The sequence below is a fragment of the Echinococcus granulosus genome (genome assembly GCF_000524195.1).
Source record: "Echinococcus granulosus chromosome Unknown EG_S00002, whole genome shotgun sequence".
Taxonomy (NCBI): Eukaryota; Metazoa; Platyhelminthes; class Cestoda; order Cyclophyllidea; family Taeniidae; genus Echinococcus; species Echinococcus granulosus.
The window spans coordinates 1,950,688-1,966,382 of record NW_020170382.1 but is presented as its reverse complement, the minus strand read 5'-3'; the positions used below and the strand labels follow the sequence as shown (position 1 = coordinate 1,966,382).

At 42.0% G+C, this 15,695-nt stretch overlaps 3 protein-coding genes across 3 annotated transcripts in view; 2 read left to right on the top strand and 1 right to left on the bottom strand. All coding sequences in view use genetic code 11, as the record gives it.

Moving 5' to 3' along the window:
* EGR_00570 (Centaurin-gamma-1A) overlaps positions 1-11,017 on the top strand; it is a gene marked incomplete at both ends in the record, with an annotated part of 20,033 nt that extends 9,016 nt beyond the window's left edge. Inside the window, 5 exons of the mRNA XM_024489819.1 lie at positions 1,135-1,651; positions 3,258-3,468; positions 6,609-6,888; positions 8,643-9,039; positions 10,692-11,017. Coding sequence (XP_024355816.1) covers positions 1,135-1,651; positions 3,258-3,468; positions 6,609-6,888; positions 8,643-9,039; positions 10,692-11,017 — 1,731 coding nt within the window. The remainder of the gene's footprint in view (positions 1-1,134; positions 1,652-3,257; positions 3,469-6,608; positions 6,889-8,642; positions 9,040-10,691) is intronic.
* Positions 11,018-13,288: 2,271 nt separating this feature from the next.
* On the top strand, positions 13,289-15,143 carry EGR_00569 (Glyoxalase domain-containing protein; the record flags this gene model as incomplete). The annotated part of the gene is made up of 5 exons (XM_024489818.1): positions 13,289-13,344; positions 13,386-13,702; positions 13,744-13,910; positions 14,039-14,152; positions 14,994-15,143. 5 exons carry the CDS (start codon positions 13,289-13,291, stop codon positions 15,141-15,143), a joined length of 804 nt encoding a protein of 267 aa, XP_024355815.1.
* A 53-nt stretch (positions 15,144-15,196) lies between these two features.
* The window catches only part of EGR_00568 (EF-hand calcium-binding domain-containing protein), a gene marked incomplete at both ends in the record, with an annotated part of 2,580 nt that continues 2,081 nt past the window's right edge, over positions 15,197-15,695 (bottom strand). The window contains one exon of the mRNA XM_024489817.1: positions 15,197-15,293. Within this exon, the coding sequence (XP_024355814.1) occupies positions 15,197-15,293 (97 nt within the window). The remainder of the gene's footprint in view (positions 15,294-15,695) is intronic.

The window sequence follows — 15,695 nt, the reverse complement described above, 5'->3', positions numbered from 1 at the left end:
GAGGTACACATTTTGGCATTACAGGAGTAAGACCTTGACTTGTTTCACTAGCATACAACATTGTTTGTCATAATTCGAACGACAGTTCGTAATAAATTTGGGAACTTCTATGTAATAAACCACTTATATATTGCCCAAGTGTGAATAAGTCGGAATGCCTTAATGCATTGTGCGTTTTACAGCTTTTTCGACAATCGAGGTTAGGTTACGGTAATGTGCAACTAAGCCTTCATATTTCAAATGAAACTGTCTTTGATACTAAAACTTTCCATTATTCGGTTTTACTGCTTAGTTGGGTTTTTTTTTGGTTTCAAGTAAACTATTGTCCTATTACACCTAAAATATGCCTTTTCGTTGAGTTTCAGGTATCCAAATTCGACCATTGGCGAACGCTTGAGGTTTGCGGGTGAAAAAAGCCATATGTGCTGACCTGATTTAGATTTGCTATTGGTGTTACATTCTCCAGATTTCGAAACCAATTTGCAATTTATCGTTTGTCAAAAGCCTATTTGGAAGTGTGCGTTCCACACCTCTTTTCCTCTATTTTTTGAGCTGAAGAGCTGGTCTTTCGTTCACGTCGATGTTATGCCAAAATTTTGATAATATTCATATCATGCCTATTCAGTAGCTTTTTTTAAAAGAGGGTTTATTTTCCTATTGATGAAATTACCCGCTTGTGAGTTAATAAAATCGGTTGGAAATTGCCTTGTAATACTCACCGAGGCCGCGCCTTCCGTAGTGTTATACGTTTTTCATTGGGGTAAAGGTCAGGTCACACTGTCTGTGTGTGGAATCAATCAACCGCATTTGAAAATTGGCTGTTTTGTCCAAGTTCCACCTCTCCCTAATGTTGAATGAACCTGTTTCCTACAATCTAGTTGCAAAACTTATTGACACTTAAACCTATTTGTTTGAAACATGAGTGATGAAAGTGTCCAGAGCTGATCATCAAGAAAGCTCTGGAATTTAAAAACCTGAGTGTGCGAATCGTTACGATACCAACACCATAGGATAAAATCAACCACCATAGTACAGTTGTTTTCCCTGCTGATGCCTGTTACTCATTTTGTTCTTCCCTTCTGACCAAATTCATTCTTTATTATAATGTCGCACATGTGTGACATGCGGGTGCAGGTAAGACCATCAGGACGTCAAATATATGTAGCACTTGTGGCGAACGTGTTAACAAAGAGGGCAACCGTGAACACCACACTTGACAGTGCTTGTTTCTCTTCCCCAGAATCTGAGGGCTACGAGTTTCAATTGATCTCCATGGATCGTCAATGGAACTTCGAGGCTCATAGCTCGGAGGACCGGGATGACTGGGTGTCGCACATCGATCAGGCCATAATCACCCGCCTCCAATTGCTCGAGTCGAGCAGCAAGCGTGAGGCTGTTCTCACGGGATCGACGTCGGGGGCCGCGGCATCAGGTCACACTGGTCTGGAGGTGCCCTCCAACAGTTGGGGAGGTGGCAGTCATTCCGTACCTGGCGTTGGCGGGGGTGGCGGTGTTGGGACCACCGGCTCAGATCCTGGTGGAGTGACCAAGGAGGGTGAGAAGTGTGAGAATATTCGAGTAGATGAAGCTATGGCTAAGTCACTACGTGCTGTGGCGGGGAATGACGTCTGTGCCGATTGTGGAGTACCTGGTGAGTTTTTTATCCCTGTAGCTGGAGGGTCATTTCCCTTGGCTTGTGTATGTGCATAAATTTACTTTGTCTATGGCTTGACGACCGTGAGAGCCGGGTCAGGAGATAGTTGTCACTTGTTTATGGTGGTTGCCTTCATTTTGTGCAACTTTTCACCACCTTTAAAATAATAAAAAAAAATTGAAAGCGTTAATTTAAATCATAAGCAGTCAATGTAATTTAGTAACTACTGTTTGAAGCGAATTGCCATGATAGTAGTATTTTAAAATTTGTTTTATTGTTCTGTATCACGATTTCAAACGCTACTGCAAAAAAATAAGGCTAGTTGCCCCATGTTCTGGTGGAGGGATGAGGGGCGAAAGCAGTAGCTCCGCAGGGAGGTGGGGTGATTTGTGCAGACCACAAGTCTTTGGTAAACGATAAAGGCGAGAACAATGCAGTGGGGGGTTGGAATTGGAATCATCCCTTTTTTCTGACGTAAAAGAGATGAATTCTTCTCTTTTGACGATGCCTTATAGATTGCGGTTGTTTATTATCTTGATCGTGGTAAAGATGTCATTTAATTACAATGATTCCGTCGCCTTGATAACTTTGAACAGTCCATTGTAATTTTAAGGAGAAATTCGTGTTGGCATAATTCTCAGTAATTTGGAAATTATCTACCCGTGTTCAATATTTCCTAATAGATCGCGCTTAGGCAAGCCTTGCTTACAATAACCTTTGCCGTTTTCACCTTCCTCGAAATCATAAGGAATAGAAGCAAGCAGGTGAATGTACTCATTACTTGTCAGACAGACTATGTCTGGTTTAGAATAGTAATGTTGCTATCAAGGTCATGCGAATTTCATGTCAACCGCTGACAACAGGTATAATATACTAGGACGCAATAATGATTTGGTGAAAAAAAAAACTCTCCAAGGTACTTGTGCCTGTATGATGATTTCGTTTTTCCAAATAAGAAGTGATTGAGCTACTTTAGGCCAATTAATGTCACATTGAAAAAGAGAAGGACCATGAATTAAGGATTCGAGCAATCAATGCCAGGAAGTCATACAACGTTCCAATCTCGAGTATCTGCACAGATAACGCTAGGATTAGTGTCCAACACTGCGTGCGTAGATCACTGCTATATCCTGGCCCAAAATGACGGTGTTGGTGAAGTGTATTGTTGAATATTGTAATTATTCGGACGTTTTAGGCATCTAATGTATGTACATGTATACCTATTCGCATTATCGAAATGTAGTAAATTTGGTGAATGTGTTATGCTTTGCATGGTTAAGGGCACAGGAGAGTGGATTTATTTTGGGATGTTCATGCATCCGGATGGGATTTGGATTAGCTTCAAATTCATGCACGTGTGTCAGTTTGCATGACGTAGTACTTGATTCCAAATACCTCTTTGGTATATCACACAGCCTTTTAATCGTAAAATCTAAGTTACAAGTACCATACTATATAGGAGTAAGTGACAGATGCACCAATTGCAAGAATTACGGTGATTGTAAAATGGGTTTATGTGTGGCTACGGACTACTACAAATAGTTTGAGTCAAGTCAAAAACGAGTAAGATGATGATGCACTGCTGTTACTGCCATTGCCATAGATCCGGATTGGGCAAGCCTGAATCTGGGTGAGATGGTGTGCATCGAGTGTAGCGGAGTGCATCGCAAGCTGGGCACGCACATCTCGAGAATCCGCTCCCTCATGCTCGATGACTGGACTCCCGAGGCCGCAGCCGTCATGCGCGCCATTGGGAACACTCTCGCCAACTCCGTCTGGGAGGCTGCAGTACCTGGTAACGCCGCCAGTCGAAGGTACTCACGCTCTTGCTCCTCTTTTCACTTCCCGTCTTTGAAGTGTTCCCTAGCTTCGTTTTGTGACCTCTGTTGAATCGAAAGTTAAAGAGCGAGTTTCGCCATATGTCAAGGTGGGGTGCCCTGTGGTGTTGAACCAAGTTAAAATGGGGAAGTTTTTGAAGCTATAATGCTGTTTGAAAATGCCATCGTTCTGAAGAGTGGAATGCAATCAGATATGTAGGTGAAAGATTGGTCTTCAATAATCTATGAATTCAATGACTTCTCTATTTAAAAACTCCTCTGCAACTAAACGAAGTCAAAAAAAGGATGCCTTAGATTATCAAATTCGGAAGTAACTTTAAGCTACCTTAATTCAACAACTTTGGGTATTACTAAATCCACTCCCTTTGTCTCTCTTGTTCTTCTACCATTTGTTGGCTGTAGTGCTGCACTTCACGGGTACAGGTGTTCAAAACCCGACGATCCTACTTTTTGAATGAATTAGATATTTTGTAAAGTCAGCCCATCTTAAATCGGGGATGTCTCACGATGCTGCGCTTGGGTATTAGTAACCGTTTCAAAAGAATCACATGACCAAGGGGATCGAGATGGACTCGCCTTAATTGCGTGCGTGGCGCTTTCTTCCACTATTTGAATCTGTAGTATTCTTTGCAATTCAGTTGGGCATAATGAAGCACTCATGCAAATAAATGAAGCCTGAATAATTTTGTGCAAAGGAAGTAGAATATTAGTAAACAGCTTTCTCAACATTTTTAGTTATTTTTTGGGCCTAAACTTTACTTTCCTCCATCTTTTAAGTACCTCCTGAGCATTATGGAAGAATCGCATTTTCCTTGCTATGTGAATCTTAATAATTCGCGATTGGAAGTCCTCATTCTCTGTGATTGTCTTTGTAGTTCGCCCAAACCTGTACCTATCTCTATGCCAGGTCTTAATCCATGATGTATTTCCCATCACCCCAATTACTAGGTTTGTTCTGGCGTGATTGACGCCGTAATTTACAACAGTTCGTTCTTACTGCAGCCGCTCATTGCCAGGCCAGGCAGAAGGTTGGGTTAGCTTAGTCGCCAAAATCAGTCGATAAAAAGATGTAAGGGGAAGAGGGAGGGGAAATGTGTGAGAAACCACTGCCTTAACGATGGTCGCTAGGCTTGTGGATGTCCCTTTTTATCTCACCGCGGTCACCTTAAGTCCAAAACGTGATGCGCCTGTGGCATGACATTCAAAGCCATCACCAGCCCCTTTCACATGTGTTTGAACGTAAATCCTCTTTAATCATTGGTAAGAGGGTACAAATAGCCCTCGTTTTCAAATTGTCAAAGTCGGTAAATTGCTTTCAACTCTTTACACTCCTAGTCGCCCATGTAAAATTAGTTGTTTACTGCTCTGTGTCAATTTACAAGGCTTAGTTTAGCATTTACTAGAAATAGGAGGAAAACCGGGCACAAGTTATTCTTCGAATGCTCACTTGATGTATCCCTTTGAAATCTTTGCTACCGACACGAGTGGAAAGCGTGCTGGTTAATGTGACAATTAATCAGGCCAATGTTTTTTGGAGGGAGAGGTATGCGTTGCACGCTTCGCTCTGGGAGCAGGAAGCAGCTGCACTCCACATCGGTGTCAACTCGTTTGCACCAGTTTCTTGCATTATTACTTACCTTCTCTCTCCTCTCTTAACCTTTCACATAAATAAAGTGAAGCAGCTGTTTCCTTTTTGCCTAGTTTTTTTGGGTCTGCCTGGTGTTACTATGCCCCAGGAGGCCGTTTGTGGATGGGGGATCCGCTTTTATTCCATTTTCCGCCGATCGCATTGTTATTGATTGGAAATCCGACGGTAGCAGGACTCTTGTTATTCCCTAGGCAGTCTCAATGTGTAGCGGGGACGTATGGAGTTACTACCTAGCCATCATTCCTCCCTCTTTTAAGGTTGTACGCGTGGGAAGGCAACGCTGCTCTTGCTACGAATGCGAAAGGCTCTCGTTGCTTGTCTGACTGCGCACGCAAGACCAATGATTCACTCGTCTTCCCACTCTACCCATACATACACATCCACACACACCTGCCACGATCTGTTGTTTCAGGCGCAGATTATTAGCTAGTGAACTTCGTGTGCCTCTTTGGAAGCCTCTTTGTACTCGGTTGTGGGTCTTTTTTGCTAACAAAATAGACAAATTTATGCAATTCGATCCGCTAGTAAGAAGTTCAAACACCTAATTAGCGGCTCTGCGACACTAAGAGTGCGACCGAGATTGAACTGACCGGCCAAATAATTAAACGATCCCATCTTTTATGTGATCCTACATATAATTGAGTGTTTGTAATCATGAAGTTTAAACGCATTACTTGATGTTGTCTTCATTTTAGCAAAACTGGTTATGGGGCTATAGTTGTCATCTCATTTAATGCTGAAGCAAATTGTACAATCCTCATTCATTTATTCTGTCAACTTTTTTGGGTTCTCACTGTTAGAAAGGTCATATTAATTTCTATTCTCATTCTTTGGTCGCTTAATTTAAGGACCCATGAGTACAAATGCCACATTTTCAATACATATTCTCTAAATCATGGATAGATAATCTAAAAATCAACTATACTAGCTTTTGCATATGTATGGTTTATAGATAAGATGGATATGTTTATTTGTTTAGTCTCCCGAAATTGCTTCTCAAAAATTCTTAAAACAGCAAGGTTTCCCTAGAATTTTTAAAGATGGGGAGGTGTGATAGTTATTTACAAAAAACAGGTTCACCCCAGTCAAGTTGAGACTTCAAAGCATAGAAAAAAGACCAGTTTTATTCTAATACTTAGAAGCAGGGGAATATTTTACGAAGTGGGGACTTCATTTTATCGTTGTATTTTAAATCCTTTGAGTCTCAGGAGCGTAGTGGTGCTTCGTGTGTCTTTTTGTTCTTGAGATTAGCGGTGGATTGAGTTCCTTTGGTAGTTAGTCATTGGAAAACCCCATTCAATGGATTAACTGATTTATTCGCCAAGGGACCTTTTTGCTAGTCTCTTTCATTGAAATAGTTTGGCTAAATATCTATGCAGGGCTCCATCAGTAGTAGTAAGAAGGGAAGAAGCACTAGGGAGCTGTTTCACTTGTGAATAACATGATCCGCCCTCGACTGGTCCTCCAGGAAGCCGGATTCGCGTAGTTCCAAGGAGGAGATGGAGGCATGGATTCGAGCGAAGTACGAGCATCGTGAGTTCCTACCGCCGCTGCCATACCCCGAAGCGCCACTGCAGCAGCAGTTGATCGACGCGATCGCGCGTCAGGACACACGTCAGGTCATCCTCTGTCTCGCCCGCGCTACGCCCGACACCGTCAACGCCCCGTACTCGCGACAAGATCCTCGTGCTGCCATTCACATCGCTGCTACCCTCGGCAATATTGTCTACCTGCAGCTCCTTCTCTGGGTAAGCTACCCTTACCTTTTACTGGAATCAGTGGGTACTTCTAGAGGTAACATTTTTGGTAGTCGACAGCTCCCTGAACTTATCTGCTAGAAATTGGGGTTAGTAGCCTCAATAGGAGATCATTCGTTTTGGCCAAACTTATTTGCTTAAATGGCAAAGGCTTCAAAAATGTTTGGACATCAGTAAAAAGGTTTCCAGTATTTCATAGATGATACGGATTCTATTTTGAATTATGGGTTTCTCAGACTTTATTTAGCGTCATAAAATCATCACCTAGACTACCAGCTTATTCCGATAGTATGACCTATTGCCGCATTTGTAGCATATACCATCTAGACTCGGTGAGAAAGCATTCAAACAGTTTATTACTCTTACGGACGGCTACAGTATGCCCTTGAAAAATTGTTCACCTTAAAGCTGTGAAATACCTGTCAGCACGTGCTTTATTGTCATCGGTATGTGCCCGTAAACGAAGGCTATCTTCATTTGCGTTAGGCAGAGACAACACGTTTTGGGATTTCGGGGTGTTTGTAAGCGAGTCCAATATATTTTTCTTAAGGACATCTTCGTATTTTCGAAAATCCTGCATCATTATTTTGTTATAAACTTGTTATCTTGATTTTCAATGCCATTTTCTCTAGATAATAGCATAGGTACTTTGTTTTTATTCAAGATGTCCAAAGTTTTTTAAATGTGGTACGATTAGACTTTTCTGGTATTTTTTAGATCTGGATGTATATCGTAACTGATCTTCTGCCTTGGTTTTTAGTGCTTATTACTTGTTTTTATAAAATGGTGTTTACTTCCACTTGATATTAGTATGTGGTTTTTTTGTTCACTTTTTGTCTTTTTTCTGACGTCGAAGACAGTACAAAACAAGCCGGTGAATTGGTATGCTCGTTACGCAAGCGTGTTGGGGTGGAGGGGGTTTTAAAATTATCTCCATATTGTTGACATTAATATCCGATTGCAGGAAAGTTAGTAGGCGTCCCTAAAAGTGTATGTCCCGTTGATATGTTGCTTTTTTGATAATCATTCAAATAGTAAAATGTTATCCCGTGTTCGGGAAATACCTTTCCATTTGATAATGGACTAACAGTATTTTTCTTTATCAGTTGGAATATTTTATGTTCTCACTTGAATGTAATCTCGGGACATCGTCTCTTTAAATTCATAGTATCTTTTATTCTTTCATTGCCGTTAATGCACTAATGGGTTCGGGGCTTGTTTAGCAACTGTGGTCCATGCTGTTCTGCTAAATCGGTACCGTTCGAGTGAGACTTTGAGGCGAAGCTGCATACACGGTTTTTTAAAAGCAATCGTTAAGGTATTTGAATCAGTAACGTAATTTTTCATAGGCAAGGCGTTTCAGCGTTACAACCTGTGGATGCCAAATTTCTACAAGCACGCATTGTCATTAATTTAGTTCCATATTCTGGTATTTACTATCCTTCAAAGCTATCCTGGCATCTGGAAATACATTTTCATTCGTTTGCAGGCTAACCCTACCTCAAACGCTTACGATCATCTCTTTTTTCAGAAATTTAGTTTCCTCATAAAGTTTATGGCAATTATCTCACTTTTTACTCGCCTGTTATCTTGTATGCGATACTAAGGCAGATATATAATAGGCATTCTGATGTTTTTTACAATGGATTATAAATGAACTCCGGATACTGACTTGGGTTGTTCCTCAGTAGTAGGATTTGGTCATCAGTAAACCGTTCCTATCCATTTCCGTCGGTGCCATATAGTACAACGGAGATCCGGGAGTGATGGACTCGGAAGGTCGGAACGCCTTTTATTACGCGCATTGTTCGTACCACTTCGACTGTGCCAACTTCCTCGCTCGCAACGGCTGTCCGCGTCAGGTCGTGCCCTCACCCGCCCTTGCCCACTTCGCCACCGTTCAGCAGCCGCAACAACCACAACAGCAGCATCACCATCAACAGCAACAGCAGCAAGTCAAGTCCCCACTACCACCGTCCCAGTCCCAGACGGTAAATTCTATTACACCCAAGCATCATCTACAGCAGCATCCTGCTTACCAGCAGCAGCAAGCAATGAGCTATCGGACCTCGGGAGTCGCTGTAAGCCCCGGAATACCGCCTCCCACTCCACAGGGTGTTATGGCAAGTGGGTTCGCCCCTGGTAAGTATCATCGGCGTTCCTCCTTAACTGAGCAAAAAATGGCAGCCCTAGTCAGATGGTGTTACAGTACTGAATTGATGGTAGCAGGCGCCTTGACTAAGCTTGTTATGTAAGTGATTCGGCCTCTTGGTTTAAGAAGAATTTTCCTCTCAGCTCTCTCCTGCATTTTTAGACTGGTACTCGGCGAATTTGCCCGCTCGTCAATTGAAAATCTGTTGTACTCTTGTCCTGTCGTATTGACCACCTTTAGTCAACGTGAAACTATCGGTTGGTCTCTAGCTCTAAATTTATTTCTCGTATTTGACTTGTATCGTCGGCAATGAAACGATTCTCATCTTGTATGAAGGTTAATTATTGTGGCCTGGTTATTTCTCGCAGCCTTGGATGCTTTTTGCAAATCCCCTAATTTATTGGTCACTAATATTTATTAATACAGTATCTGTCACGAGGGCAAACTTCAGTCTCCGTTGAAGCTCGAGGAATTATATAACAACGAATCCCCATTTTTATACAATAAAAGGCTTCTCATTTTTCTCCTCTTCGCATCACGAAATTAGTGTTCTGCTGTGCTGTAAGCGCTTCGACACTTGCTACAGTTTTAGTGTTGATTTAAGCATGGTTTAAATCGGGTCCCTTTTCCATATCATCCATCTACAAAAGTGCCATATGAAAACGCTTTACCCCCTTTCTGTTTGTCAAACTATCATTCAAAGCTAGGCTAGATTGTTTCACCTTCTACCGCATGTGCAATTCTGCACCTCCTACATGGAGTTAATTTATGGCCTTAAGAAATGGGGTGTTTTTATGTACCACCAGATGGAGATAATGCGATTTCCTTGGAAATGTTAGTACAGTGTAGCCCTTACGATTGCGCGTCTTCCTTTAGCCGGGAAAAGTATCGATGTTACCTTGCTTCGGAATAGCATTAAACCTGCATACCATAATGAATTCTAGTTTTTCCCTCAAAGTAATGGGCATGATGTTGACGTAGAATTCATTATCTCCATTACACCTGCAGATCTTTAGTTTTGTAATAAAATTGAAGCCTTTTCATATTACAGGTAACGGAATGATTGAATCGTCTCACTAGCGATCACCTATGCAACCTCTTCATTTATCATTAAGCTATCTTACTAAGGTTCTTGTTTATTCATTTGGCTAACTGTGAGCAAAGTCCTTTTTTTCGGAAGGCCGAATTGGTCTCAGTTGCCTCAGACTCTGTTAAGCCTCACTTTTGGGTCATTCGTGTGCTTCCCAGCAAGGCAGGGCAATGGCTATACATATCCCATTCAGATGCATTCACGTCAATGTTCAAGTGACAAACACTATGCTTAAGTTGCAATATTTAAAATGATGATAGTCGTTTTGTGTGGGCCTCTGTTTTACAAGTATGGATAACAACTGTACTTCCATTTTATGTAGTTTTAGTGCCGAGAGCACCGTTCGTGCCGACGGTCGATATTGCCATATTTTAATTTCAATGACCAGTTTTCCTGATTCTTTAGGATAATCTTAAAAGAAGGTATAAATAAAGGATGCAGGATTGGGTGTCTTTTTTTTCTAGAACATACTTGCGTGTTATGGCTTATGGGTAAATTTACTACGGGAAATTGTAGTTATTCCTCTCATCCCCTATTCACCCTTCCTCTCAGTGTTCATGCACAACATAATGCCGGTGTCGTCAGCCAATGCGTTGCATGGGACAATGGGTGGTAGCAGTAGCGGACTGAGTCCAGCTACAGTGGTAGCGGGTGCGACCCTACCGCGTCGCAGGGGTCCCTTCGGTCCGGCCCAAGGCTGCTACCTGCCATCCCAGCCACCACCCGCGACGGTGGCCAACAGCATGGCCAACCGACCGCTTCCCGTTGCAGCAGCCTTTGACCCTAACACTGGACGCCCCCTCGTTCCCTCCTCTTCGCTGTCCCTGTCTGCGCCTCCCAAACCTGGCGATAGCGGCAGTCAGGAGATTGGCATCTAGTCGCTTTCTTGCTCTTCACTCCCTTCGCCCGCCTCATTTTTTGTTCGCTTTCCAACTGACTGCTTGTTGGCGCATTTGACAACTTAACCGGCTACCAACACGCGCTATATATATATGCGAAGGTATTTAAAAAAACATGTACAGTTTTTCGAGGTCCCCATCGTGTGTGGATCTTCATTGCATTGCTTCACATTATCTCTTTAATCCCTTCTTCGCCCTTCGTTTCGAACGGCTCCGTATAACCGTCGACGGCGACAAATTGGATGTGCGTCTCTCTATTGAAAACAACTTCCATTTCTGTGTGTGTGCTTGTGTGATCATGAATATATGCACAGCAGATTCTCCGACTCCTCTAAGTGCGGGAGACGTTTTTGTTTGGGATGCTTAATAACCGCACTCTTGGGTGGTGACCTTCGGAGCTTCTTTGCAACGTTCAGGTGGTCTGAAGACGTTTTGAAAAATACAGATCTAGGGGTAGCTGCATAGCTACTGAAATTGGTGTGGAGGGGCAAAATGTGAATTTCTCTTGAGACGGATTGTGATGCTTTTAATGTATGCGCAGATGACTTTATGCGCTTGCCGTGACTCAGAGTTAGCATCAGCTACTTGTCTTGCAATGCATGTGGAACTGGATGCGTGACCGAATTGTCCCAATGGAATGGGGAGGTGTTCATGTGTACGGACGGCCTATATTTTGAACGAATCACAGGTGTATGTGGGCCTCGTTCCATGATTGTCTCATCCGTCACTGCAAAAATATCGAGAAACTGTCACAAGCAATTCTACGCAAAAATATCGCTCCAAAAATAGGAAGTGTCGCAAGAAATATTGTGAAAATTTGGACTTATTTACGCCTACTGAGGTTGTCCAGCAGGCAGAGGAGTGCGACTCAAGGTGTGAACCGTCACATTAAATGGTCTTACCCGACTGCTATTTGGTCTAAAATAGTTAGCCATGAGCAAGGCTGGGGTATAGGGTATACAGCTATGTTGGGGGATTCCGCATAACGTATTAGTCTATGAAATGCATGTACCAAAATGGCAGCTTCCAGTCCATGGCATTTACAAACATAATTATTGGTATTCCGAGAATTGTAAGATGCTAAATATGCCAGCATACTGCCTTAAAAATGTACTAAATCCGATTGCCGTAACTCCAGATAATAGAACTGCATTTTGCCGTTTTACCGTTTTAAGATATTAACTTCAGTATAGCAATTTTAGACATTTGGGTCACTAAGCGCCAATCAAACAGGAAAGACCATTAGCCTACATAGGATCTATACATTTCAAGTGCAATCTTTTGCTCCTTATAAGACATTGGTATTATAAATTTGGGGCGAGGTAATGCTGATTTTAATGTACAACTAACTACACTGGTTCACCAGTCTCCGTGGTTCTCCCCGTTTGGCAGTGACTTTGAGCGGTTGGGATGTTGTGTTGAGCAAGAAACGTAGGGATTCCTACAGACCAAACTTTAACAATCTATGTTTTCCAAAATTAATGGAGACGAGTGCTTGTACTGCTGGGTGTAGTGCGACGCAATGCAGAGTCGGTTGGGAAGGTTGTCTACAAAGGAGACATGTGATTATTTAAAATGGACTTACTAATTATGAGAAGAGGTTGCATATGCAACATGTCATACGTTTCAGCTTATTCATATTCGATGATTCTGGATTGTAATAAAGGTATCGGTCACCTGAATATATAAACAAACTCAACGTTCGAGCGATTGGTTATCTTGGCTTTGCACACTTTCAAGCTGTCGTTTTAGAAGTGGCTCAACTGTTAATCGTACTTTTATCTTCACGTATATTATGCCAAGTTTAAATATCCCTTTAAAATGGAAACAATTGAATTTAGCATTAAGATGAGAGCAGTTTTATGGCAATGGCCATCTTTTTATATGATGCTGCCTAGGTAAACCTTTGTTAATTCCAATACCTGGTTCTTCGGTTGTTAAGAGTTATTCTATCTTGCTTGCATTGAATTTTAACTGGTGCACTTTTCTACAGCAATATTGAATTTGGTTATTCAGAGCGAGTAGATTATTTTTTTCTGTAGCGTTTACCTGGTAGTAATAACTTATCCAGTCGAAAACACAAATCAGGAGCTTTTATCATCAAATTTTGTGTTTTTGCGTAAATGTATGTGCTATTAATTCATCTGTTGCAGATTCAACAGGTGGAACATGGCCTTTCGTGCCCTACATTACGTTTTTAAAATTCCGAACCGAGGTGAAGCAGTCAAATTCTACAAGAATGTTCTTGGAATGGAAGTCCTTCGTCATGAAGAATTTGTCGAGGGCTGTAAAGCTGCGTGTAATGGGTACGTTGAGATCACTCCTTCAGTCTCTCCCTCCCGTTCAGCCCCTACGACGGCAGGTGGAGCAAAACGATGATTGGTTACGGACCTGAGGATAATCATTTTGTTCTTGAACTAACCTATAATTATGGAATTGGCAGTTATCGGCATGGCAACGATTTTGTGGGTATCCACATTTACTGCCCTAAGGTCTACAGACGCATTATATCTGAATCTACTTTGCCCAAAGTAAAACATGAGGGCTTCCTTGAAGTTAATGATCCAGCTGGTTATCGCTTCTTCATTCATGATAAACAGTCTAGTTCGCATGATCCCGTGAGGAAGCTCGAGCTTGCCTCCACTAATATTCACCGGTCGATTGGTAAATTACTTGCTCTGCCCTTATCTTAATACCGGCTTTAGATTACTGGTCGAAAAAGTGTGGCATGAAGTTACTGGAATCGTCGGACAAACATGCGCTTCTCAGTTTTGGTGATGGTCAGTGCCAACTGCAGCTGACGCTCGGTGAACAGCCGATCGATCGTGGTCAAGCCTATGGCAGAGTTGCTTTTTCTTGTCCTAGAGATAGAGTGAGCTTGTTTTCCACAGATATCATAGTATTTTAATGGAATTGCCTTTAACATGGATCATTTTGGGTCCTGGTTTACTATCTTGACGGCAACTCTTTGACATCTCTTTTTTGGAATCCTGATTTTAGCTCGCACCCCTACAGGACAAGATGGACAAAGGGGGCGAAACAGTTGTCACGAGACTAGTCAGCTTAGATACCCCTGGGAAGGCCACTGTTGAGGTTATAATCCTCGCTGATCCTGTGAGTTATTGATTCAGATAAACGTGTATTCCATTAAAATTAAAACTACCAACCAGTTGTGTTCGCACTAACTTGGTAGGTTTTTTGCTGTGCATGTATGTGCAACTGACTTTGAATACTCAAATTAAATAGGGTAAAATGTGGAAGCAGTGTTTTTGACTGTTTTTTAGACAGAAATAAACGTATTGTTTGCATCATCTCGAAACCGCAGTGCTACACTGTGCTTGACTTGAAGGCTGATTTTTACTAAAGCGGTTATATTTCTTAATTTCCATGTTATTGAGTAAATGCACCCACTTAAGTGAAACAGTGCGCCTAATTCACTATGCAACGCTTAAAATAAGTCCCCTTATCGTCTCAAATGCGTCAACCTTGTCGGTTTTTGTCTTGTGCTTGGTTGACTTGCTCATGTCTAATTTACCTTTGCACAAAGCACATGAGGATTTACTACTCATTGCGCAATCAAAACGAGTGCAATCTCTAAGTGAAGGGTTTCCTTACCACAGTCTACTCTCACTTTGTACTTTTTCAATTATTAAGCATGCATAACTCAGGCACATGGAGCGCGCGTGTCCTACATCATGTTTATTGTTTTTTTTTTCGTTTGGAACAAAACTAGTAGCGACTGCTGAAGCGGACCGATGGAGTCAATTTCCTAAAGCTCCCAATGTTTGGGACCACCGCTTCAAGTCAGCACATTTTGTGGGATATTTCTGACAGAAAGAGCGAGGACACAGCCGTCATACTGCTCACGGATTTTTTTGATGACTAAAGAACCGTTACAATTTGTCAGTGCAGCGTATTTGGGGTCTGATTATGCACTTGCGTGTTAACTTTTCAGGATGGCCACGAGATCTGCTTCGTGGGTGATGAGGCATTTTGTAGTCTCTCGCAGGTTGACCCGAAGGCCGATGAACTGTTAGCAGTAGCAATGTCCGAGGACTACAGCGATGCCTGGTTCCAAAAACGTGGTGGCAAAAAAACGCATTGACCTTCTCTCCTTCCCCGCTTCATATGGCTTATCTATTACAACTGAGAAAAACTTTAAAAATTGATTTTACAATCTTGCATTCGACTTGCCTTATAATATCGCATCGGTTTGTGAAGGATAATAAAACAGGTTTTTAGAACTGTGCCGATGCTGACAAAGTGAGTGACAAAAAACCGATGGCCACGAAAAAGGTAGGATTGCTAATTGTACAGATTGCACCTCAAAAAATTCGTGGTAATCCTCATCAGAGGGGAGTTGATGTGGAATGTACATAAATGCAAAAAATAAGTTGATTATCTGTTCCAGTCCAGAATGCAGAAATCAAGTTGCTAAGTAATGGGTCTTCTAATGGTATTCGGGATCAAATAAAGGGCTCAAAGTAGTAAAAACGAGTGGGTTTTCAGAGGTAAGACGACAATGAAGTCTGTAAGGGGCTTCAACTCCTTACATAGCATAGGTATTTTGAGTACTGAAACCATTTACACTGGACAATAAACAGCCAGCTTAGTAGTTATACGGAATGACGATATCTACGAGAAAAAAAAGGTTCAG